Below are 23,442 nucleotides of genomic sequence, written 5' to 3'. Positions count from 1 at the left end.
CTATCGATTTTGACACCATCAATAAAAAAAGTGATAGAAACAAAGTAATAAACTCATAGTTTTTACCTCGACTCGAAAAATAAGTACAAAATAGTAAGTCATTGAATCGTAAGACGAAACGTAAACGTGACTCGTAAAATATAAAATTATAAATTATAAAAAATAAGATAACAAATTCACAAGTCACAAAGCTCAATCACAAATTAAAACACAAATTTACAACTCACAATTATATACGACATAAAATAAAGTTAAGTAATAAATAAAGCAACTAAACTACTTCAATGAACAACTAATTACGACATAAAAGATCTGCTACCTTTGCTTGTACATTACACCATAATATAAAATTTTCAATCGTCCTTCATAGAGTGTATTCGTTCACTTTGTAGCAGAAGTATTTGGTTTTTGAGGAACTATGTCCAATGCCATAATAACAAATTAACAATTCAAGTTTTCGGTTAAACAAAATTCAGCCAAAAAAAAAAAACCTGCAAAGAAGTGAAGAACAGTTTTGTTGTGACTTGTGAACACAAACCACTAAAATGAACAATCACTAAACAGGAGAGGCAAAAAAGATTTAAGGAAAATCACTAAACAGGGAAGGCGAAGAGCGCAGAAAGCAACAACAATCAACCATGAACACCGGCAGCCAAGGACACAGAGCAACAGCAACACTAAGTTAGCAACCTTTCAATGCAGTCAGAGAGAGTCAAAAAGGCAGAGATACACTCACAGACGGCATCACAACAAGCCTCACAGGTCACGGTAACACAATTTTTCTTCTCCGATTTGGTGATTTCAGAAGGGAGTTCAAAGTTTAGAGGGAGGGAAAGTAATAGATTGAATAAAGTGAAAACTGAAAAGGAGGTTAAATTGTTAGGGTAAACGATTCAAAAAGAATTTGCAGGGGCATTTACCTTCACCTTCTTCACTTCAGATTGGGTTCTAGGGTTTGAATTAGTTGCAATTTGGGGCAAGAAAACCGCTTCTGGAGCTTTCTTGAAACTGGAACACAACCTCGATAGAAACTCGCGATTTCACTGTTTGAGCGTGTTTCCTCGGCAACTCAGCACGGAGTTGCTTCCTGAAAGACGAGAAGCATAAACGAGACGGGAGGAAAAAGCGAAATCGCAGAATCGTGTGTGATTCTACAAGTAGAGTCGCGATTTTAACTACCTTGGATAGAAGCACTACCATGACTAATTTAAAATCTTTAAAAGATAAATTTAATTAAGAAAACCTTTTGGAGACTAATTTGAAGAACGAGTGATATTTCAGAGACTAATTTGACCATTTACTCTATAAAATAAAATAAAATTAAAATGGAATCATTGATACATCATACACACTAGTATAACAATAAAGGTATTTCTTCTTTTCTTTTAACATTAATACACAGCGCAATTAAGCGCAATTTTACACAAGAAAGTACAAATTTAAACAATGATGACTAGCTATAATGCTTAGCGTGTCATCAATAGTTGCATGGGATGTTATTATGTTAATAACGTAGCAATTAGGCTTGGAATTTGGAAGAGTCAGGAGACTGATTGAGGATTTGAAATTACCCGATTATTCCATTACCTGCATCAGATAATCAAGACCCGATTCACCATCCCTATATCTTCTCTTGCAGCAATTTTCAAAAAGATCTACCAAAAGTTTCTAGTGACAGAAAGGAAAACAGGAAAAGAATGTTGGACAAAAAATGGTAAAAGACCTGCCTTATGCTGCCGGTTTAGAAAGAAATGACTGCCTGGTATTGCTTGAAATTTAGAAATCTTAGTGTTCTCTTCACTCTTTAGTATTTTTTTTTTTTTGTACATTAAAGTAAACAATCTTATACTCACATGCAGTGAAGGGAATCATATTCCGAGAAAGACGAAGAACGCCAAGTGGATCTCTATGTTTTACAGTATTAACAAACCATTTTATTTCCCCATAAATGTAAACAATAAAGGTTTCGCTAACAAGTGTTCACTCCTTAAGAATACACAAGTGTAAGAATTTTACTCTTCTTATGGATTTAATTTCATTGAAAACTTAGAACTCTAGCTTTTTCAATCCTAAACACGTTTTGCACCCTTAGGTCACTAGTTAGCAAAATCCAAAACATAATAATAGATAAGCTAATGCAAAATTTTATTGGATAGCTCAATAAAATACTAAAGAGAAGTGCACCAATTCTTTAGAAAGCCACTAACAACACTGCAAAAATTGACATGGGCAAATATTTTTCCTAATATTTGTCTGTTACTATTCTTATCATTTTCTGTAAGCAAATCAATAACAATGTTAGAAATAAAGAAGATATCATATAATCTCTTCAATTTATTGATCTAATAGACAAGAAAATCTTCCCAGTTTAATAAGTAAACGGATTATATGCAATCATCACAGATATGCTTTGATATTCTATGATATATTTAAGATATAATATGATACCTTCTTTAATTATAACACCTAAAAGTGTTTATCATTACCTGGAAAATAGGTTACCTGAACTTTTCACAAACTTCAATCTGTAGATTCTGCTGTATGAGATTGTTGCTCCTCAAATAAACACTGAATTTTCTGCAGTGACCATAAATCACCAGTGCTTAGCCAAAAGAATATAAACCAAACATACAACTAAATATCTTTTCTTCTTTCTTTCTTCTTGTTTTTCCCCGTCTTTTATTCCCTATTTTCTTTTTAAGTTTTTTTATTTCATTTTCTGTCTCAATCCATACTTAACCTTCGTGTTTCTCCTCACCCTGAAGTTCATGCAATTGACTACTGCACATATAATATTGTCTTTACTTTTCTACCTTGACAGAGTTTCCAACTTCCTCTAGTTTCTGCAACAGCAGCAGCTCTCCAGAAGTGGAATCTTGTCTCAATGACTTTGAAGGAGACATCTACAGATGAAAGAAACGAATGACAGAGTGAAGGAAAAAAAGAGGATGGATATAATAAGCAAACAACAAGAACAATGGGAGCTATAATCAACACCCTTTAGCAGGTGTGGTTTGTGGAATGTTTTCACATTCCTGAAAATCTTACCTAAAAAATCTTCCCAAGAAAATGAAAACATTCTGCGAACCACACCCTTTAGTTTTATTGGGTTAAACTTTATCAATGGTTACCGACAAGAAAAAAAGGACCAAAAATAGTGGGGAATTCAAGTTATTTATTACCACAAGCCAGCACACAGTATGGAACAATTGCATGCGTTGAAAAAAAAGAAACCTTTCTTCAACATAGCTATCACCATACATTGAGCTGACATACACCCATGGATCAATGGAGTCCACACCTCATCCACGTTGGATGGATGGTAATGTCAGCATAGAATACGATAATAACTATGTTCAATAATGTTACTCTAGAATAAATAACCTACCATCATATGTGGAACATCTAATGTAGAAACCTGTGTAGAGAACATCTCATTTCTCATGTTTGATAGGCGCATCATTATGGCCTGTAAAGAAATCAAAGGATGCAAAAAGCATTTTCACTTAACCCATGTTATCAACTTATAGTGACACAAAAAACAAGCAAAAGAAAAATTATTTTATCACCGGTGCATGGTTGGGCACTACCAAATACCTTCCTGAAAGCATGTGGATTTGCAACACCCTGGATTTTAACATCATCACTAGGTGGTCTTCGTACACCAATATTTTCAATTCTAAGAGAATAAACACCAAAATGTGACTGCAAATATCCTGCGAATAGATGAAATCAGGCAATAGAAATAACAGAAACGAAAACCATAGCACCCCCCGAAAACGATTGCTGAAGGTCAGAAGGCCTAAAACAAGAAACAGGGCCTACCAAAATAGACAGTTTGAAACTAGAACCACAAATAATGTGGTCAAAAGCTTAGTTGCACACAGAAGAGAACTCCAAATTCTACACACCTTGTTCAACGACAACATCAGCTACATTCTGCAATAAAACATGCTTCTCTTTCTGCAGGACCCCAAAACATGGAAATGGTACTGGCCTCGTAACCTGGACTAAACAAACAAATATATGTATAAAACACATCAAGGGATCAATAAATGCAAACGTAATAAATTGACATGTGATCAAAATCAAGTTTATTCTTTTTTCAGCCTTCCACCATACCTCAAGGTCACGGATTCAAGCTGTGGAAACAGCCACTGATGTAATTATTAGGTTAGGTTGTACACATTACACCCTTTGGGTGCTGCCTTTCCACAAACCCTGCATTAATGCGGGATGCTTGCACTGGGTTTCCCTTTTTTTATTGATGAGTCCAAAAAGACAAACTGCTTGTTTGATTCATGTAATTGATCTCATCTAATATGAAATTGCGAGGTTGTTTCGTTACCAGTGAGACTAATTATACTGCCAAAATCCCAACTATTTACTACGTACTAACCACTACTAACTAGTAGACCACCACTCAGAAAGTACCTACTCCATGCAGAAAGCAAAACCCTTTTCCCTTACCAAAATCCGTGGAGAGTAAAAAAGTGATTATAATTATAACTAAATCTGTCAATTCTGTTGAGACAGTCAAATCTGTTAGTCACAGGCTTTTCAATTCTGTTACTTAGATTCTGTTATCTGTAATAGATGTGTAACTATCATCTCCAATACAAGGATATTTGTACTATGTATTTTCCAACTCAATCATGATAACAGTATTCAGATTATTCTTCATCAATTCTTCACCTCTCTGTTATGTCTGTTATGAAATCCTTCCTTTCAGCTTTTAAAAACTAATAATAATGAAAAGAGAACAAGTAATTTACACTCATTTCCCTTGAAAATTGAGATTAGGAATATGACACCCCATCATTTGTAGCAATATACATTGTCCTCCTTTTATAAGAAGTGACACTGGTCTTCCCTATAAACACTCCAAATTTTAACTTTTAAATCCCTAACAACCTAATTTGCCTCATGAGAATACGATATATAATGCACTCCGAATTAAATTTCCTAAAGATAAAGACTACATGATTACCAAAAATAAATAAATAAAATGAAAATTTGAACTAAAGGTTTTAGAAAGATGTAATTGTAAACTAACTCAATATTCGTCAAAGACAAGATTAGTTGAACAAAACAATCCGATGGATAATTCATTGGATAGTTTTGTCGAATATTTTGGATAATTTTGTGAACTAATCTAGGTATAAAATTAGTTGATTCAAAGTCCAGAAAAATTGGAAGAAAGAAGAAGAAGAAAAGGATTTGAATTAGACCTTGTAAACAATGGAATTAGGAGTGAGGTAGAGCTTTCTGGAGCGTATGTCGGTTCTGAGCACAAACCTCCTAACAGGAAGATAGAGCAACATGAGGAAGCCAATTCCCCATGCCAATATGAGAAGAAGCGAGTAAAGCACCCATTGCACTGTGTTGTATTTCACAAACCTCTCTTCGCTTTCTACAAACGACGCCGCATACAGCACCGCTTCACTCTCACCGCCCTCCAAGTCCAATAACCTCGCCTCTAACCCATCCACTTCGATTACTTCGTTTATCGTCCTCATCTCAACAAAAACGATTCTTGATTACCAAGGAGTGAAGGAACAAAGAAGTGTGAGCTCAAAATTTTAATTGTTTCACAGCTACCCGTCTGCCCCTAGCATTGTACATCATCTAACAAAAAAATTTTAAAAAAATGTATTCTTTAATCGAGTTTTTTTTTTTTCGCAACCAAAGAAAATACAATTTATATTTTAGGATCCCACTAAGAGACAATAAAATATGTATAAGCCCATTTAAAATTAAAGTAAAAAATTAATTCTAATTTTATTATTTCTGTTTACTTTAACACATCACCATATTTTTGCTATTTCTACTTTTTTTTCCCAAATCTCTAATCCTTTTTGTTTCTCCGTTTCTCCCCCTCCCCCCTCCCCGCTCCCCCCACCCACTCAAACCCTCCCAATTCCTTGCAGAGACCCGTGATGGCGCTAGAACCCTGAGTCCCGAGAGAGCACAGTACGCAGGAAGTACCTATTCACTGCATGCGCGACACGCGTTGCTGCCGTGCAGACACGTGACTCGTTGCGACTCCCCCCTCTTTCTCCAAATAGGTCGCGCGCTCTCACTCTCGGCATTTCATTCACTTTCGTCACTCTCGCTCTCACTTCCCTCTCACTCATTCACTCTCAAACTTTCCCTTTCCCTTTCGAAAACAATCACCAGCCACACTTTTTCACCTCCAAGACCCACCAAGCAGCAGCAGCGGGCAATAATCAACTGCGATGCCAAAATTTAAAAAATTAAACAAGTAAGTTATTTAGTTAATGTTAGTAATAATTAATTATTATATATTTATTTTAATATTTTTAATCTGAACTAAAAAGAACATATTTGTGATTTGCGTATAGTAATATTGTTATTCTAATAAAAGTAACCGGTGAAAATTTCTCTACCTTTTGTGTTTAGAATTTTGCTTTTATGTTCTAAAATGTCAAAAACATCCCTGTCTAAACTATAATATTCCAAAGTTGCCCTTTTTTTTATATAACCCTATTTTTTTATCGCGTCTTTCTCCTAACGTGAACTGCAACTGATGAGAGAGACCAGCTGAGGTGTTTCGAGCTGTGAAGCGGTGAAGCCAACCAAACTGCAGTCGTGTCAGTGCTCCCTCCCCGTCGCCGCCGCTAGTGAATGCACCACTGCTTCGGTGCATCAACCGCCCCTTTTTTCGTGCGTGACTTCTCCAAGAGGCAAGTTTTGTGATCTTTTATATTTGTGCTCTTTATGGTGCTATTTGCTTGTGATTTCTGATTTCATGGTTCTCTTGAATTGGCTATTACATTATATTCTTACTTATGGTTCTCTTCAATATCTACAGTAGTAATTGATCTTTGTGTTGAATTCTCTTTTGCCAATATGTTTCATGCAGCACCTTTTGTGACTGAGCATCGAAGTCCTTTTCATGTTCGTTTTTCAACAAAAAAAAAAAATAGAAAAACAGAGAGTTTGTTATTAATATTTGTATGGCTGATATACATAGCATATTTTTATTAAAATGAAAGCTTTTTTTTTAACAATTAAAAAAATGGAACTGTCAATATGATAATCAATGAGGCATAATCAGAAAATTATACTAATACTTGTGTTTGTTGCAGCTTCGATTGTAAACTATAATTGAGAATAAATTCACGAGTTGTATTAGGTCTCGACCAAGCTTTATGCTGTTTTGTCATCTGAGTTGGTATGGCATTGGATAAGGGTTTAGGGTTTTAGAGTTTGTAGAATTGCTTATTGAGTTATTCTAGTTTTGATGATGGTGTGGCTATTGAATCAAATATTGTTTGTTCTTTTACTATTCTCTAGTCAATAATGTACAACTCCTGCAGCACAATTAAAGAATCTAAGAGGGGAGTGTATTACTCTGGCACAATGTTCATTAGCTGTCTGTTAGAATGCTTCAATTGATTTGCTGGGCAGTGACATTTTCATTTATTTTTTGGTTATTATTGGATTCTGAACAATGATAACTGTAGGAATCCTGATTATTATTATTAGGTTAAATTACACAGTTGGTCCCTATACTTTTGGTGAAATTGCAAATTGGTCCTTACACTTTAAAAGTTTCTAATTGGGTCCCTAAAGATAATTAAAATTTGTAATTTAGTCCCCGCCATTCAAAAAGTGTTTGATTTAATAAAATATTCTCAGAATATTCTCTATTTTGAACATGTGACCTGCACATGTTTACAATAGGGACCAATTTGCAACTTTAGTGAAAGTATGGGGACCAACTGTGTAATTTAACCATTTAAAAATGACCAAAAATTTCCTAGACTATCTGAATCCACCCTACCCCTCCCCAGCTCTCTCACTCTCACTTTCTCACTTTTCAAAATGGCACCCCAACCCCAACGCTCTCTGTCTCTCACCTCGACTCACCATCGTCGTGCCTCTCGCCTCCGTCACCACGCCGAATTCACTAATAAATTGAGTTACTATTTTTGTGTTGATTTGTTGCTATTTTTTTCTTAGACATTAAATTGTTCGATTTGAGCATGCTTGGGATTAGAATTGTTCTCTTTCATTTATCGTCGGTGTTCAGTATTGGGATTGGAAGAGAAGAAAAAGTTGTCGGATGAGAGAGGTGAGATGGAGAAAGGAGGCGAGACCCGACTCGTGAGCACAAATGCGGTGGATCCGGCATAGCGATGGTGAACCGAGGTGAGAGATAGAGAGCGGTGGGGTTCGGGTGTCGTTTTAGAAAGTGAGAAAGTGAGAGTGAGAGAGTTGGGGAGGGAAGGGTAGGTTCAGATAGCTTAGGGAGTTTTTGGTCACTTCAAATAATTAAATTACACAGTTGGTACTCATACTTTTACTAAAATTACAAATTGGTCCCTGTTGTCAAACATGTGCAGGTTACATGTTCAAAATAGAGAATATTCTGTTAAATCAAACACTTTTTGAACGGTGGGGACTAAATTGCAAATTTTAATTCTCTTTAGGGATCCAATTATAAACTTTTAAAGTGTAGGGACTAATTTGCAATTTCACTGAAAGTATAAGGACCAACTATGTAATTTAACCTTATTATTATTATTATTATTATTATTATTATTATTATTATTATTATTAAAGTCAAATAATCTATTGCAATATCTGCCATCTCTAATTTTTGTTAAACCCTTGGTGTAATGGTGCTATAGAGTTGAGAATTTGAAAGAAAAAAAATGGGGATGAAGAAGAGCGAAAAAGGCAGCAAGAAAGTGATGGAAAATAAGAATGAGAAGAAAGATGTTGGCAGTGCTGCCAGCAATGCAACCATAGGAAATGACAGCGTTTTTGCTTCTTGCTCCTTCTCTAGCCTTGGCCTTCACCCTTCCTTATGCGATGAACTGCGTGGTATTTCCTCTCTTGCTCTCCTGCTTTCTCTGATTTTTATTTCTTTCATAAATTTTCATTCCTAGTGTCACAGAAGCATGCCTGGTTAGATTGAGCTTAAGAGTAACCTACAATTTCCCCATTTTTTTTGTTCCAAATGGGAAAAGACTTTATATGTTTTTTGTTGTTAGAAAAATTGGGATTCGAGGTTCCAACTCTGGTGCAAGCTCAAGCCATTCCTGTTATTCTCGCTGGCCGTCATGTGTATCCTTTTTTCCTTCTCTCTGGATTTAGAAATCTTCCTTCATCTTCTTTGCTTTAGCACATGCTATATCTTCTTATTTCTGGGTTCCTTAATGATAAAATTTTAGACTTATTAATGCTGCCACAGGCACAGGGAAGACAGTTGCCTACTTAGCTCCACTTATTCATCACTTGCAGAATTATGATACTCGCATACAACGCTCTGATGGAACATTTGGTAAGTCTTTTTTTATACCTATTTGTTCAATTTCTCTCCATTTATTTGTCACAGACAGATAACAATTATGCATGCTTGTTACTGTGTATCATGTCACATTGCCCTGGATTTGAGTATACTGCTATAGCTTGAAAGTTGAAATAATGCTAATGCTTTCAAATGGGAAAAAGGTGAACATAGAAAGTTTCTCTTTTGGTTGGAGCACTATTGTCGCACCTTAAATTCAGACAAGCAAGTTTTATGGGATAAGATTAGACCTTCTAGCATCTATTTTGTATAAAACTCATAATATAAGTCTTTCCCTCCCAGACATGTTGAGAGATTTTAAAGCTACACTACGTCGATAGCTCTCCTTTGGATTGTTTTTGCTCTTATATGGAGGGCTCGTAAGTTTTTGATACTTCACTGAATATAGAGTTTTTGCACCCCCCCCCCCCCCCTTCTTTCCTCCCCAATAATATGTTGTTTGTTACTTCTATTGAGGAGCACATATGTGAAGTTTAATGATAATGCATCATCTGAAAGATTTGTGTTAATTTTTTTTATGGGAATGTTGTACACTTGTACTGACTGTGTTTTCCCCTTTTGTAACACAAAATAGTATTGCATTTCTTTCTTTAATTTAGTCTGAATCAGTTACAGATTTAATTGATTTGTTGGAAATAGCGTTGGTTCTTGTACCGACGCGTGAGCTATGTCTGCAGGTTTATGAAATTCTTCAAAAGCTATTGCATCGATTCCATTGGATTGTTCCCGGGTATGTTATGGGTGGTGAAAATAGATCAAAGGAGAAAGCTAGGCTACGCAAAGGTAGAAATCAAGTATATTTATCAATAACATTTTTAATAGGGAAAAAAAGAACAGCATTCCTATTATCTTTTCATATTTAAGGTTTTGTCCCTTTTTAATCTTTTTCTTTTGTTCATGCGATGGAATAATCAAACTGATAGCAACAACATTATGAAATAAAGCTGTTTCATGATAACATTATTTAAAATATGCTTTAGCTTGTCAGAGGAACAAGGTTGGACATTCACTGTACTTGGTCAAATTTGTAACCTGTGGTTATTATTTTAGGCATATCAATTCTTATAGCAACACCTGGGCGCCTTTTAGATCATTTGAAGAATACATCATCATTCTTGTACACAAAATTGCGCTGGATAATTTTTGATGAAGCTGATAGGTATGGCTTGCATCTATTGATGCTATAGAAATTATCATGTGTTGGCATAGTAAATGTGATAATGATTCTGCATATAGTTTTTTTTTTTTGGCAAGTAAATGTGATAATGATGTATGGTTTTCTGCAGGATTTTGGAATTAGGATTTGGACAAGATATACAGGAAATACTAGATCTTTTGGGTTCAAGGAAAGCAGCAAATGATTACAAGGAGAGTACAGTTCCAAGAAACTCTGAATTTCAAAGGCAGAATTTGCTTTTTTCTGCCACCTTAAATGAGAAAGTGAACCATCTTGCTAAAATAAGTTTACACAATCCAGTGATGATTGGTCTTGAGGGTAAAACAAGAAAACCAGTATCAACAATTGAAAGCATTGATCCTTCAGAGTCTGATGAAGATGATGAAGTCAAGTATTCCAGTAAAATGCCAACAGCTGTAGATTATAAAATCCCCAGACAGTTAATTCAGAGATACGTGAAAGGTATGTGATAATTAGTTTCTTTTTTATCTTTCCTTCACTGCATTTCGCGGTTAATATTCTTAAGATGCTGAGTACCTAATTGGAATACAATTTTGCTAAGCAGTGCCTTGTGGTTCTCGGCTTGCTGTTCTTCTTTCAATTCTAAAGCATCTTTTTGAAAGAGACACTTCACAAAAGGTTAGGCGTCACTTGCTCTAAAGATACTTTCCTTATCTATATTATATGTAGGTTGTTGGAGTTAGAAGATTTTTAACTCTCCGCATTCTCTCTTGCTTTTAGTAGCTGTATTTCTTATCATTGGCAAATATTGACATGACCGTGAACAATTTAATATTTCTGGTGTACTTATGAAGAATTATGTGGATGGGGACAACAAAAGCTTGTCGATATCCCTTGAAAACAGTTGACAAATGGAAGGCATTATTTTTTATTTATGTGACTGGAACTTATATTCGGCATGCATCGATCCTTAACTTTATTTTCCCCTTTTCAATTGAACATGCTGTTATTCAAATATTATGCTTTAAGATTCACATAATTGACCTAGTGATTTTATAGGTTGTGGTATTCTTTTCGACATGTGATGCGGTAGACTTTCACCATTCGCTACTAAGTGAGTTCCACTTCTCGACTGATCCTCAAACAAAAGAAAGGGTCATACAGATGTTTCTTGGATGCCAAACTTTTCGATTGCATGGTAATATGGAACATGAAGACCGGAGATCTACTTTTCAGGCTTTTAAAACTGAGAAATCTGCTTTGCTTTTGTCCACTGATGTTTCTGCTAGAGGCCTGGATTTTCCAAAGGTTCGATGCATCATACAGTATGATTCTCCTGGGGAAGCTACTGAATATGTGCACAGGTATGTATACCTATTTTTTGTTTTGGCTTCTTTTCCCATGTTTTTAGGGGTGGTTATGTGGAAGGCATTTTTTTTTTCTGATTTTAATTCTAGTTTTTTATGCTAATTGCAGTCCAAACAAACCTCCCCGGACCATTTTATATCGATTGTATAACTTTATTTTATTTGATCTTTTATTTAAAAAACAAGTGATCTCCGAGCTTCAATTAGTTAGATCAATGCTGTTAATGGAGAACTTTGTCACTCGTAAATATTCAGGGGCTAACAGCTATGCCACTTTAGCATCTTAAGAATGTCTTATCCATTCCATGAGGGATTTTAAAATCAATTAATATTATGAATAACTAAATGATTGTCATATCATTGTATCCAAATTTGCTGCAATAAATAGCCTAGAAGGACTCACTTTGAAAATGAAAAACATACATGATGTAATATCTATCAGGAAGTGGAATTTGTTTCATGGATATCTCTTCTTCTAGATTCAAAAGGATTCTCCCATGCTGTCTTTTATGTAATGTTAAAGTCTTAAAGCGTGATGTTAAGACTATGATTTCTGATCCTTGATGAATTCATGATGCAGAGTTGGTAGAACTGCTCGTCTGGGTGAAAGGGGAGAGTCCTTATTATTTCTGCAACCAGTTGAAATAGATTATTTACAGGACTTGGAGAAACATGGTGTTTCACTAGCAGAGTATCCTCTTCTCAAAGTGTTGGATAATTTTACATTACACGGACAGAACAAACACGTAAAGAAGTCTGTTTTCATCGACTTGCATCCTTGGGTCCTTTGTCTCCAGAAGGCACTTGAATCATTCATCATTTCCAAGGTGATACACTGCTGATCTTTCTGAGTTCTGGTTTAATATAGATACTCCATTTCCATCTAACTGAATGATACATGAGAAACCTGTATTTTAACATGTTAATCCTATTTTGATTTGGAAAAATGTGCCCAAATTTAACTCTAGAGCCATTATCGTTGTTTGGCTTAGAGTTTTTACAACAATGAAACATTTGGAGTTGCCAGGGTTGGTTTTATGCATATGCTAAGCAAGAGGACTTATGAACCGCCGACAATCTAAATTAATGCCAGATAGGTTTGAGTGAAAGGAAATGGAGGGTCTGACAGGGAAATGGATCATGGTTGTCAAAATCACATGTCAACTCATAATGTTCTATGATTTCTGCTAGGCTCTTCAATCCTAATCACAGCCACCAACTTGGTTTGGTGGAATTGATAAGGGAACTTTTTGAAGTGGTGGGATTGGATGATCCCTGCTGCTGTTGAGTCATTGTTTATGGTGGCAGATTCTGGAGAAAGATCCAACCTACTCCAAAACGATTAGACTTAGATAATGGTAACTATAAACCACTCTTCATCTATTTCCCCATATTTATGTCTCCTCCCAAATCTCTGCAATGGCCTTGTTTCCCTTTGATCATCATTTGTGCTGAATCCCACCAAAAAGGGCCTTTGTGCTGCATCTTAGTTGTTCATGTGAGGTGAGCTGCTCTAGGTAGGATGTTTGATCATTCACTATGCCTCGTTTACCTGGGTGGTTATACATCTAATGTATTAACAGAGGTTAAATTAGACTTGCAGGTTGATCTTATGACTTGTAACAGTAAACATCAATAGAGAAGTTGTACTCTTGATATGTCAACTTGTCAAGTATACAAATACTATTTCTCTCGAAATTGAGCCATTACATTAGTTTGAAATCATGTTACATCTAATAACGAAGAGGGATGATGATTTCCGAAGCGCAATCATCCTTATTCCTCATGATTTCACTGACAATTTTTGTCTACAAATACGATTCTATATAGGGATCTTAGTTTCTGTGTATCATAAGCTAACTGTTGCGTTGTCATTTTTTCAGCCCAAGATGGATGAACTTGCTAGGAAGGGATTTTGCTCTTGGGTCCGTGCTTACACAGCACATCGTGGTGAGCTGAAAAGAATATTTATGATCAAGAAACTTCACTTGGGGCACGTGGCCAAAAGCTTTGCGTTGAAACAACAACCGTCCTTAGTTGGACAATCCTTCCAAAAGCAAAATAAGAAGAGAAAGAGATTTGAGAAGAAAAGTGGGCTATCGAAAAAGAGAAAAGTTGCTAGAGTGACTTAATGAAAACCATGACAATGGCTGATGATGCAGTTTTGATGAAGCAAATGATAATGAAAATGACAACTATGGATGGATACCAACATACTGTGTCAAGCGAATCTGGATCATTATCCCCTAAAGCCATAGGATTCGATACAAAGCTGACACCAAGTGATCCGAGATAAAGTATCGTAAGGAGTCCTTCCTCCATTGGAGCACTGTTCTGTTGTCGACATGAGCTGAACAAAGCTTTATATGCTTGATGTTTGGTACTTCCGTTGTGTATCATTTAACTTGTACTATATAATATACGGTAATTATGTAATTCAACTCATAGTATTGCAGGAAAGTTTGAAAGGTGATGAAATGTATTCTTTTATTGGATCAATTTGGGATAAATTCCAAGAACTCAACAAGAATGAGACTGATCATGGGACTACAAACTGCTTTCTGGAAATGTAAGCTATATAGGATTAAGTATTATTTTGGCCTCTAATAAAGGTTGAAATCTAATGTTTCAAATGTTCTATTTCAATTTCAAAATGTTTCAAACGGATTTATTGTTATTTTACCGTTAAATTTGATTCGAATAATTAACAAAAAAGTTTACATTAGTAATTATTGGTGGGTTAATTTTACTTCGTTACTAAAATCAAACATTAAATGTTAATTTTTTTATGTTAAATTTAACTGTAGACAATATTGAATTCATTTAAAATTTTTTTGAATTAAAATATTGTAGATCAAATAAGAATCTGACTCAAATATTAGAACCTAAAATAATACTTTATTTATATATATTTTTTCTCACACTAATACCTTGTGTTAGATTATTTGGGATTTGGACATTTGTCATTTGGTGTAATTTTTTGGCCAAAAAATTCTGATATGAAAATACTTTTGGAGTTATGCCCGAGATAGGACCGGAGGGTGTTATGTCTGGGTGTGGTGATCTTGGTCTTCTCATTCATCGCTAAAAGATTTAATATAATTTTTTGTTTGAATTCAACTTATCTTGCATGGAGTGAGTTTTTTTAAATTGTAAAATTTTTTTTTTTTTGCTAATAACAAGATGATTTTTAGGTGTTTTTTTTAATTATAAATATTTTTTTTGCTAATAGCAAGATGCTTTTTAGGTGTTTTTTTAATTAAAAACGCAACGTTTCAGTTGCAAAAAGTTAGAAGAAAGTATTTTTTTTTTTTGCAAAAGAGACTATGCACAATGTTAGAAGCAGTTGATCTGATACCAATGATTCGCAGAGAGAGAAGCACTCTTTAGCAGATTAATTTAACAATTTTAGTTTCTAGTTGTATGTGAAATAGTAATAATATAATATTATTTGTAACTAAAGTTGACTATTTTATAGTGAAGAATAGATAAAAACATTTTTTTTCTTTCTATATAAAATAGATAACCCAACAGATGAGAGACATTCATACTTTCTTTTTTCTCATCATTGTGTTTTTTACCAATTCTTTCTTTTAACTTCAATGTCTCGGATTTTTAGTTTTGATAGGTGTAAAAATTTTTGTCGGAGTAATAGAAGGCAATGTGAGTTTATTATTAGTATATTTTGATGGTGACGTTATATTATATATAGCTAAAGGTGTAAAATTTATTTGTAGAAATCTGATAAATCTATATTATATATTTTTTAATTAAAAAGAGTAGAATTTATTAACTTGCACATATTTTTTGTGAATTTATGTTTTTGTGAATTTTCTCCTAGTTATGCTTAATTAATTGAAACATGGTTTTTAGGTCTTTAGAATCATCAAATAAATTCTACTTTTATTCTATTCAATTTTTTGGTATGTTTGTTTACGTTGTGTGAAGTTTAGGAGACAAGAACTTGGAAAGATGGAAGAAAAGCATATAAAAATAAAGATTTCATGAAAAAATAAAGAATAGGCAAAGCTGCTGAGATGCGTACGCATGAGGTGCGTATGCACCACATTTAGCGCGTGCCTCATTTAAAATGGCACGTGACTTGCAATTTGGGACCATTTGGCCCATTTCAAACCACTTTAAAGTCATATTTGAAATAAGTCTTGAGGGAGACACACAACACACTCATTTTTTCTTTTTCTTTTTTTTTTTAGGGTTTAGGACCTTGAATTCTAGACAGAGAAGTTCCAACTTTTTTCTAGAATTCAAGGGTTTCTTGTGAATTTATCTCTTGTTTTTAGGTTTTAGTTTGTTTTATTGTAGTTCTTAGTTTATAATATCTTATTTTGTTATTGTAGTTTCTTAGAATTTCTTGTTACTTTCTCTAGTTTGCTATTTTAGTTTATGAACTCTAGTTGAATTTTTAATTCTCTTTAATGAATTTGATGTTTTATGCTTTATTCTTGCTTACTTAAGATGTTATTGTTGCTTTCTTGAATTTGATAATTGAAGATTTTATAAATTCTTATAATTTATAAAGTTTTATGTTTATGCACTCTAGGCGTGTTTCATAAAATACTTAAACTAGTGATAGAATAGATTTTGCATTCTTGACTTGGGTTAAAAACTTGGGTGAACTTGAGTCATTAATGTCCAAGTTGATTGATAATGTAAATATATTAAATAATCTTATTTCCGCTAATGCTAATCTTTTACTAATTCAAGTCTTAGGCATTTTTCTCCTCTTTTTTCAATCATATATTGACTTAATTGCTTGAGGATAAGTAATAATTCAAGTTTCATATTGTGATGCATGAGCATCTTGTATCTATTTTTTTCTTGTTTTCTAGTCATTTTTCAGTTAGAATTTATTAAATTTTATTTTATTTTAGTACAAAAATCCTCTTTGGATGCTACTTTGATTGTTTCAGTGTTTTTATTTCAGGTAAAATTCGGAGAAATTTGGCAAAGTTTTGTGTAAAAAAAAGAAGATTGGAAGCTGCCTCTCTGGGTGCTAGCACCAGTAAGCCTCACAAACCAGAAACGTTGCTGCCTCTTTGGGCGCTAAACGCCCAACCAGCGTTTAGCGCTAGGCGTCCGGATCGCACTTGCACTCTTGGAGCATCTCTAGTTGGATTTATCTTTTATTAGTTATCTTATCTGTTATTTTTATAATTTTTATTTACAAACAATATCTTTTAGTTTTAGGATTTAATATTGTATTTTAGTTTCAAATGAAATTAGGTTAGATATAAAAGGGAAAAGATTCACCCTTCAGGGGGATCTTCGCACTTCCGCACGTAACACTTTTCAAAACCTTGTTTTCTCTATAAGTCATGAGGCACCAAACCTCCTTGGTTAAGTTTAGGAGCTCTGTTTATTTTTATGGATTAAGACTATTGTTTTTCTATTTTAATTAATGTATTCATTCAGTTTTAAGGATTACTTTCGTTCTTCATTTTATGAATTTGGGTGGAACGAAAGTATGATCCTTAATCTAGATGCGTTCTTGTGACCCTTGGAAGAGGTCTCTCACCTGGACACAGCTTGAAAGTAAACTCCTCCTAAATTGCTAATTACTTGGACTAATCTAGATACGTGACATATAATCCGTTTAGCTTTGGGTAATTAGGGTTTTTGTGGCCGTAAACTAGATTTGAACTTAACCATCTAATCGAAATCAAGTGACCAAAATATTGGCGGTTGATGAAGATTAGAGAAGACTAAATTACTAAGACATTAGAGTTTAGTCAACTACAGTTTGCCATGAAATAAATATTGCATGATTAAAAATAATTGGTAAGAAAACTTAATCCAGAAAAGTAAACATCTCCGATACTTTAACTGTTTCTCTTATTGATTTCTCACCAATTCTCTTATTTGCTTTCTTTATTCTCTGATTCACCGTTTAATGCTTTTGAAAATCACAAAACCAACTTTTCTGTCTACCTAAATAAACCAATCATTTGACTATTGTTGCTCAATCCATCAGTTCTCGTGGGATCGACCCTCACTTACCTGAGGTATTATTTGGACGACCAGGTGTACTTGCCAATTCAGTTGTGGACATTCTCAAATTCTGCACCAACAACACTGTATGAAAAGTAAACAACAATGACAGTGAAAAATAGTTCTTAGCCAACAATGACATGCTGGGAGAAAATGACAAAGGAAACGAAATCACAGACTCAAAAGATCATGCTTCAATAAACACGGTAGCAAGTTAACATTCCTTTGACGTGCCATCTTTTATGTGTGCTTTGAACCTTGAAGTTATATACGCACTAAAATTTATTGAGTTTGCAAACCTATGTATGTGTCTATTTTTTTTGTTATGACAATTTTACTCTCAAATTTTTAATTTCACTTATACATTTTAATTTTCAATGTTGAATTAAGAATCCAATTAAAGTGTGTTTTTTAAAAAATCTTAGTTATTTCAATACAATAAGTTTCACATGTTTTTCCAGCCGTTGTTAATAAGATTTTTTTACACCAAAAATTAAAAAGAAGTAACTTACGTTATTTTGATTGATATTGTAAGTGCTTGAATAAAAACATCTACAAATCAGTGATATTTTAATTCTGAATTAGATTAGATTTGATTTAGTTTCGTTTTGAATTAGTTTAAATTATGAATTAGTTTTTTTTAGGGTTAGTATAAAATAGAAAAGAGACACATGCTTTTCTTGCTTCAGCCATTTTCAATTCATTGTTGGGATTTTTCTTTAGCACCATGAGCTACTAATATCTTTTGTTAAAGTTAGGAGCTCTGTTCATCTTTTTATGGATTATTAATCTAAGTGTTTTACTTTATTTGAGGTTTATGATTTATTCATGATTGAATTTTTGTTCTTCATCCCTAAAGATTTAGAATTGTTAGAAAATATTCTAACTCCGTTTTGGATTCTAAATATTATTTTGGAAAAAATAATATCAAAATTTGTAAAATTCAACAAAATAATAAATAATTAATTAACAACTAATAAATAAATTAAATGAGAGCAAAATAAAATTAGAAATTTAAATTTTATAATTTAGAGAAGTAAAAATCTTTAAGATGCGAATTAAAACGCTTATCTTAAAAATTTTGGCACAAAATTGGGTGAACAGGCTAAAACAAGCGAACCGGATCCAAATGGGCCCAAGCCCCCATATATATACCCATATTTAATGAGTTTTCAGTGATCATTTCCCCCATTTGATGAGAGAGGGCTGAAATTCAGAGAAGGGAGAAGAGAGGAGAAAATCTAATCCTATCTCCACCTTCAAACCTCCATAACTTTTGCTACGAAACTCTGATTGATGAGCCATTTGTGGCTACATGAAACTTGTCTCCTCTTCTTTAATTATATTTTGATAGTTTGGTAAGTAACTTGAAATGTTAGACCCAGTTTCTCATTTAAAACTGAAATCGCATTTTTGGTTTGGGTGTTGAGGATTTTTGGTGATTTTGATGTTATAGGGATTCTCTAGCTTATGTTCTTAGTGGTATCTATCACTAATTTTAGTGGGTAAAAATAAGAAACCCTCTTTCCTCTTGGTTTATGATGAGTGAATATTTTGTACCCTTTTAAGTACCATTTTCTTAGTGTTTTTGAGCATATTTTATCAAGTTTTATTATGTTTTAGTATGTTTTAGTGCAAAAGTCATAATTTGGATGCTACTTTGAGTTTTTGTATTTTTCGTATGATTTTAGGTGATTTTTGGGTGAAATTGGCAAGTTTTGGCAAAGTCTGATTCAGAGGCAAAGAAAGGATAGCAGATGTTATCAAATTCTGATCTCTGTGCATTCCAACGAGCATATTTTGAGCTATAGATGCTCAATCAATGCGTTCTCAACGGCGTTGAAAAGCTAACTTTCAGGGCTTTCTAAAAATATATAATAGTTTATACTTTTCTTTTGGAATCACTGCCCAAAATGGGCGTTGAACACCCACCTTTGGTGTTCAACGCCCAAGAAGGACCAGCCTCCAAGTTAAACGCCCAAGACTGGAGTTCAACGCCCATAGAGGAGCAAGACTAGCGTTGAATGTCCAAGAATAGAGTTCAACGCCACCCAGGGAGCAAGAAAAAGCACGCTCACCCCCCTAATGGGCGTTCAACGCCCAAAAGCCCAAGTTGAATGCCAGGCATACGAAGCACATGACCAAAGTGGGCCCAAAGTGGATTTTAGCACTTCTTAACTTATTTTATTTTTTTTTTGTAATTTTAATTAAGAAAAATATCTTTTAGATTTAGTCTTATACTCTTATAGTTTTTCTTATAAATTAGGGACTTCTTTCCTCCTGAGGATCATGCCTCCCAAGAGGGAAGAAGTACAGACACATTACATTACACCTACTTATCTGTTTTCTTTGTAAAGCATGAGCAACTAAACCTCCTAAGTTAAGGATAGGAGCTCTGCTCATCCCCATGGATTAATATTATTATTTTTCTATTCTAATATATGTTTGATTCCATTCTATAATGTATTATCGTTCTTCATCTTTATAAATCTGGGGTGGAACGATAGTATGACCCCTTATTCTACATGAGCTCTTGCGAAGCCTTAGCCGGATAGTATTGAGCTACAACTTGAGAATATATCACATATTCTAACAAGTTATCTGGGCTAATTGGGATACGTGACATGAAATCTCATTAGTCATGGGTAACAGAGGTCTCTGTAGCATTAAGACTAGAATAATGAGCATCATTCTTCGATCCAGAAGATCTGACCTTGTCTATGGCATTTTGAGTAGGATCACCAGAGATTGAATTGCGTGAGCTTCACCCTCGTTCATATTGAATGACCATTAGCATCAGCGTTTGATGTGGATCAGAGGAGATTAATGACTACTAGCCCCGGCTTTAATCACTTACAGCCTTGCCATTAAATGAATCACTCATTGTTAAAGTAGTCAGTAACAAGTATTAATCCGGAAGAACAAACATCTGCAAGGCCTTAACTAATTTTCCATCATTGTTTCTACACCAGTTCGGTATTACTTTCTGTATTATTCTGTTTTATGCGCCTAAAACAACCACTACCTGTTCTATTCGCCTGACTAAGTTCAGCAAGATAACTATTGCTTGCTCAACCCAACAATCCTCGTGGGATCGATCCTCACTCACCTGAGGTATTACTTGGACGACCCGGTGCACTTGCCGATTCAGTTGTGTGAGTTCAAATTTCATGCACCAAGTTTTTGGTACCGTTGCCAAGGATTATTCGAGATTGACAAACTACCGGTTATCTTACTACTTAGATCAGGTATTTTTATTTGTTTTTGTTTAATTATCTTTCTCTTGATTTTCGAACATTGTTCTTGTTTTCTTTCTTTTTGTTCGAATTTTTTAGGTGTTTTGTATTGTTTGATTTCAAAATTTTAAGTTTGGTGTCTTGTTGTGTTTCTCTCTCTCCACTTTTTCAAAATTAGTGTTAGTTTAATTTCAAAATTTTTAAGTTTGGTGTCTTTTGGTGTTTTTTTTTTAAATTTAATTTTGTTTATCTTTCTCTTTTTCATATTTGAATTTTCTCGTTATCTTATTTTGATTTAATTTTAAATTTAAAGTTTGATGTCTTTTTTTTTTCTTTTTCTTTTTGAATTCAACAGTTTTTAAAACTTTTTCTTTTTAAAAATTTGAAATTTTAGAGTAATTTTTGCATCATTATCTTATTTTGATTTAATTTTAAATTTTAGAAGTTTGATGTTCTCTTTTTTTCTTTCTTTTTGAATTTAAAAAATTTTTAAAATCCTTTCCTTTGAATTTTTTAAATTTCTTAATTTTTATCTTATCTTGATTCAAAATTTTAAGTTTGGTGAGTTCCATTAGTGATCTTTTGTTTAATTTAATTTTCTTTAATCATATTTTGCTTATCTTTTTTGATCTTTAATCTTTATCTTATCTTGAGTAATTGGAAGCTTGGCTTGGTGGAACCTTGAAAAAGAAAAGTTTGGAAGTTTAGAATTGCAATATTAAGGTACGGGTGGTAGGTTTGAGTAGGCATTATGTAAGAGTATGTGAAAATCTAGGTTACTTGCCTCTAGGATAAGTTGAATGGTTTGATTGTTAATATGTTTGAATAATGATTAGTATGAGTATTGAGTTGGTTGATGTGTTTTGGGATGAAATTGAAAATAAAAATAATGAATTTTTGATGAATTGAGATGTGCCATATGATATTGTTGCAATTGGATATTATGATGTATGTTGGTGCTATGTTGCTTGAAAATGAGTATGTATATTGAGTTTCATTTGAGAGTCGAATGTATGAATATAGTAATTTGTCAAATTGGGTCAGAGGTCGTGATAGGGTGAGAAAATTTTCTATATGGTAAGTTGAGGTAAGTGGTGTGGATTGTTGTATGAGATTGTGATGATTAATTATTGGTTGATTGAGAAATTAGATGTATGAATGTTATATGTTGTTGATGGAATGAGTTAAATAAATAGGAAGTGGGTTGGTTTGGGCTTGAGAGAATTGAGTATTTATGAATGAGTATTTGGGATGTGTATGAGTGGTTTTGGAATGGTCCATAATTGAATTGAATTGAGAAATTCATAAATTTGAGAGGTTATGAGAATTTGGTAAAAACAGATTTTTAACTAATTTCGATGGGTCATAACTTGGCGCTTGGAGTTTGAAATTGAGAGGAAGTTGTTTTAAATTAAATCTTGTTAAAAGACCTTTAAAACCATATAGAGATGAGGAAAAACAGAATTTTGTAGAGGAGGTTATGAAAGTTTGAAAATGGGTGTGAAAAATTGAATTTTCTGCAACATATCAGCTTTTCTGAAAAACTGCATTCATGCGTACGCGGAGATGTCACACAACGCAAGGTTACTAGCTCTGCCCAGCACATCTCACATATGCGGCACTGGTTCACGTACGCGACTTTGTCATTTTTGATGCTAATGCGTATGCGACTTTTGAAAAATTTACATTCATGCGTACGCATAGCACCCTGTTTTGCTAAAAATATTTATTTTACCTATTTTAACCATTTCAATTGGATGTTTTACTTCCGTGACCCTATTTGAGATTCAATAACTATTTTCCATGATTGGGAATGAATCTTATGCCTCTAAACTGTTTTCGTAACGTTTTAAACTTCTGTAAATTAAAAAATGAGTATAGAGGATAATGAGAATGAGATCATACGATTTAATGATGAGATTGAGTTGTAAACTTATGCATTGATATTCTTGTATATAGAAAGAAAAAAGAAAAATGAGAAAAAGAAAAGAAAAGAAAAAAAAAAGAGAAAAATAATATGGAAAAGAAAAAATAGAAAAAGAAGAAAAAAGAAAGAAATAAAAAGGGGGCAAAATGCCCCAAAGTAAAGTCCAATAAAGATCAATGCACAAGTGTTGTGAAATGAAAAGAAAATGCATGAGTATGTGAAAAAGTGATAAAAATGGGTAGTTAGGTTAGAGCTTAATTGTATAGGATGTCATAGGCTAGGTGGGAAGTTTAAACTTATCAAAGATTCAAATTTTAAGCTCACTTGACCAAATATGCATCCTACCTTGACCCTAGCCCCATTACAACCTATGAAAAGACCTCATGATATATGTATGCATGCATGAAATATTTGTTGATTGT

General features: G+C 33.7%; 2 protein-coding genes across 7 annotated transcripts; one reads left to right on the top strand and one right to left on the bottom strand.

The window, feature by feature from the left end:
• Positions 1-574: 574 nt before the first annotated feature.
• On the bottom strand, positions 575-5,679 carry LOC130967556 (uncharacterized). 4 transcript variants are annotated; one of them, XR_009081371.1, is made up of 7 exons: positions 5,232-5,679; positions 3,912-4,005; positions 3,598-3,716; positions 3,389-3,469; positions 2,759-2,903; positions 2,487-2,577; positions 575-1,587 (listed from the first exon to the last, which is right to left on the bottom strand). XR_009081371.1 is itself a non-coding variant. In XM_057892466.1 (7 exons), the coding sequence occupies exons 1-6, from the start codon at positions 5,517-5,519 to the stop codon at positions 2,521-2,523; spliced, it is 729 nt and encodes a 242-aa protein (XP_057748449.1). In that variant the 5' UTR covers positions 5,520-5,679; the 3' UTR covers positions 1,309-1,587; positions 2,503-2,520. The 4 variants fall into 4 exon arrangements, 2 of the variants coding, with proteins under 2 accessions (XP_057748449.1, XP_057748448.1); XM_057892466.1 differs by having other exon boundaries at positions 1,309-1,587; positions 2,503-2,577; positions 2,814-2,903; XM_057892465.1 differs by having other exon boundaries at positions 1,314-1,587; positions 2,814-2,903.
• A 261-nt stretch (positions 5,680-5,940) lies between these two features.
• On the top strand, positions 5,941-14,463 carry LOC130969365 (DEAD-box ATP-dependent RNA helicase 17). 3 transcript variants are annotated; one of them, XM_057895043.1, is made up of 12 exons: positions 5,941-6,265; positions 6,565-6,707; positions 8,661-8,856; positions 9,027-9,099; positions 9,207-9,316; positions 9,983-10,126; positions 10,394-10,502; positions 10,630-10,982; positions 11,086-11,159; positions 11,541-11,845; positions 12,429-12,675; positions 13,732-14,463. In XM_057895043.1, the coding sequence occupies exons 3-12, from the start codon at positions 8,685-8,687 to the stop codon at positions 13,978-13,980; spliced, it is 1,836 nt and encodes a 611-aa protein (XP_057751026.1). In that variant the 5' UTR covers positions 5,941-6,265; positions 6,565-6,707; positions 8,661-8,684; the 3' UTR covers positions 13,981-14,463. The 3 variants fall into 3 exon arrangements, with proteins under 3 accessions (XP_057751026.1, XP_057751027.1, XP_057751025.1); XM_057895042.1 differs by lacking the exon at positions 5,941-6,265 and having other exon boundaries at positions 6,402-6,707; XM_057895044.1 differs by lacking the exons at positions 5,941-6,265; positions 9,027-9,099 and having other exon boundaries at positions 6,401-6,707; positions 9,227-9,316.
• Positions 14,464-23,442: the final 8,979 nt, after the last annotated feature.

The sequence above is a fragment of the Arachis stenosperma genome, chromosome 3 (genome assembly GCF_014773155.1).
Source record: "Arachis stenosperma cultivar V10309 chromosome 3, arast.V10309.gnm1.PFL2, whole genome shotgun sequence".
Taxonomy (NCBI): Eukaryota; Viridiplantae; Streptophyta; class Magnoliopsida; order Fabales; family Fabaceae; genus Arachis; species Arachis stenosperma.
This window is presented reverse-complemented; position numbering and strand designations above follow the sequence as displayed.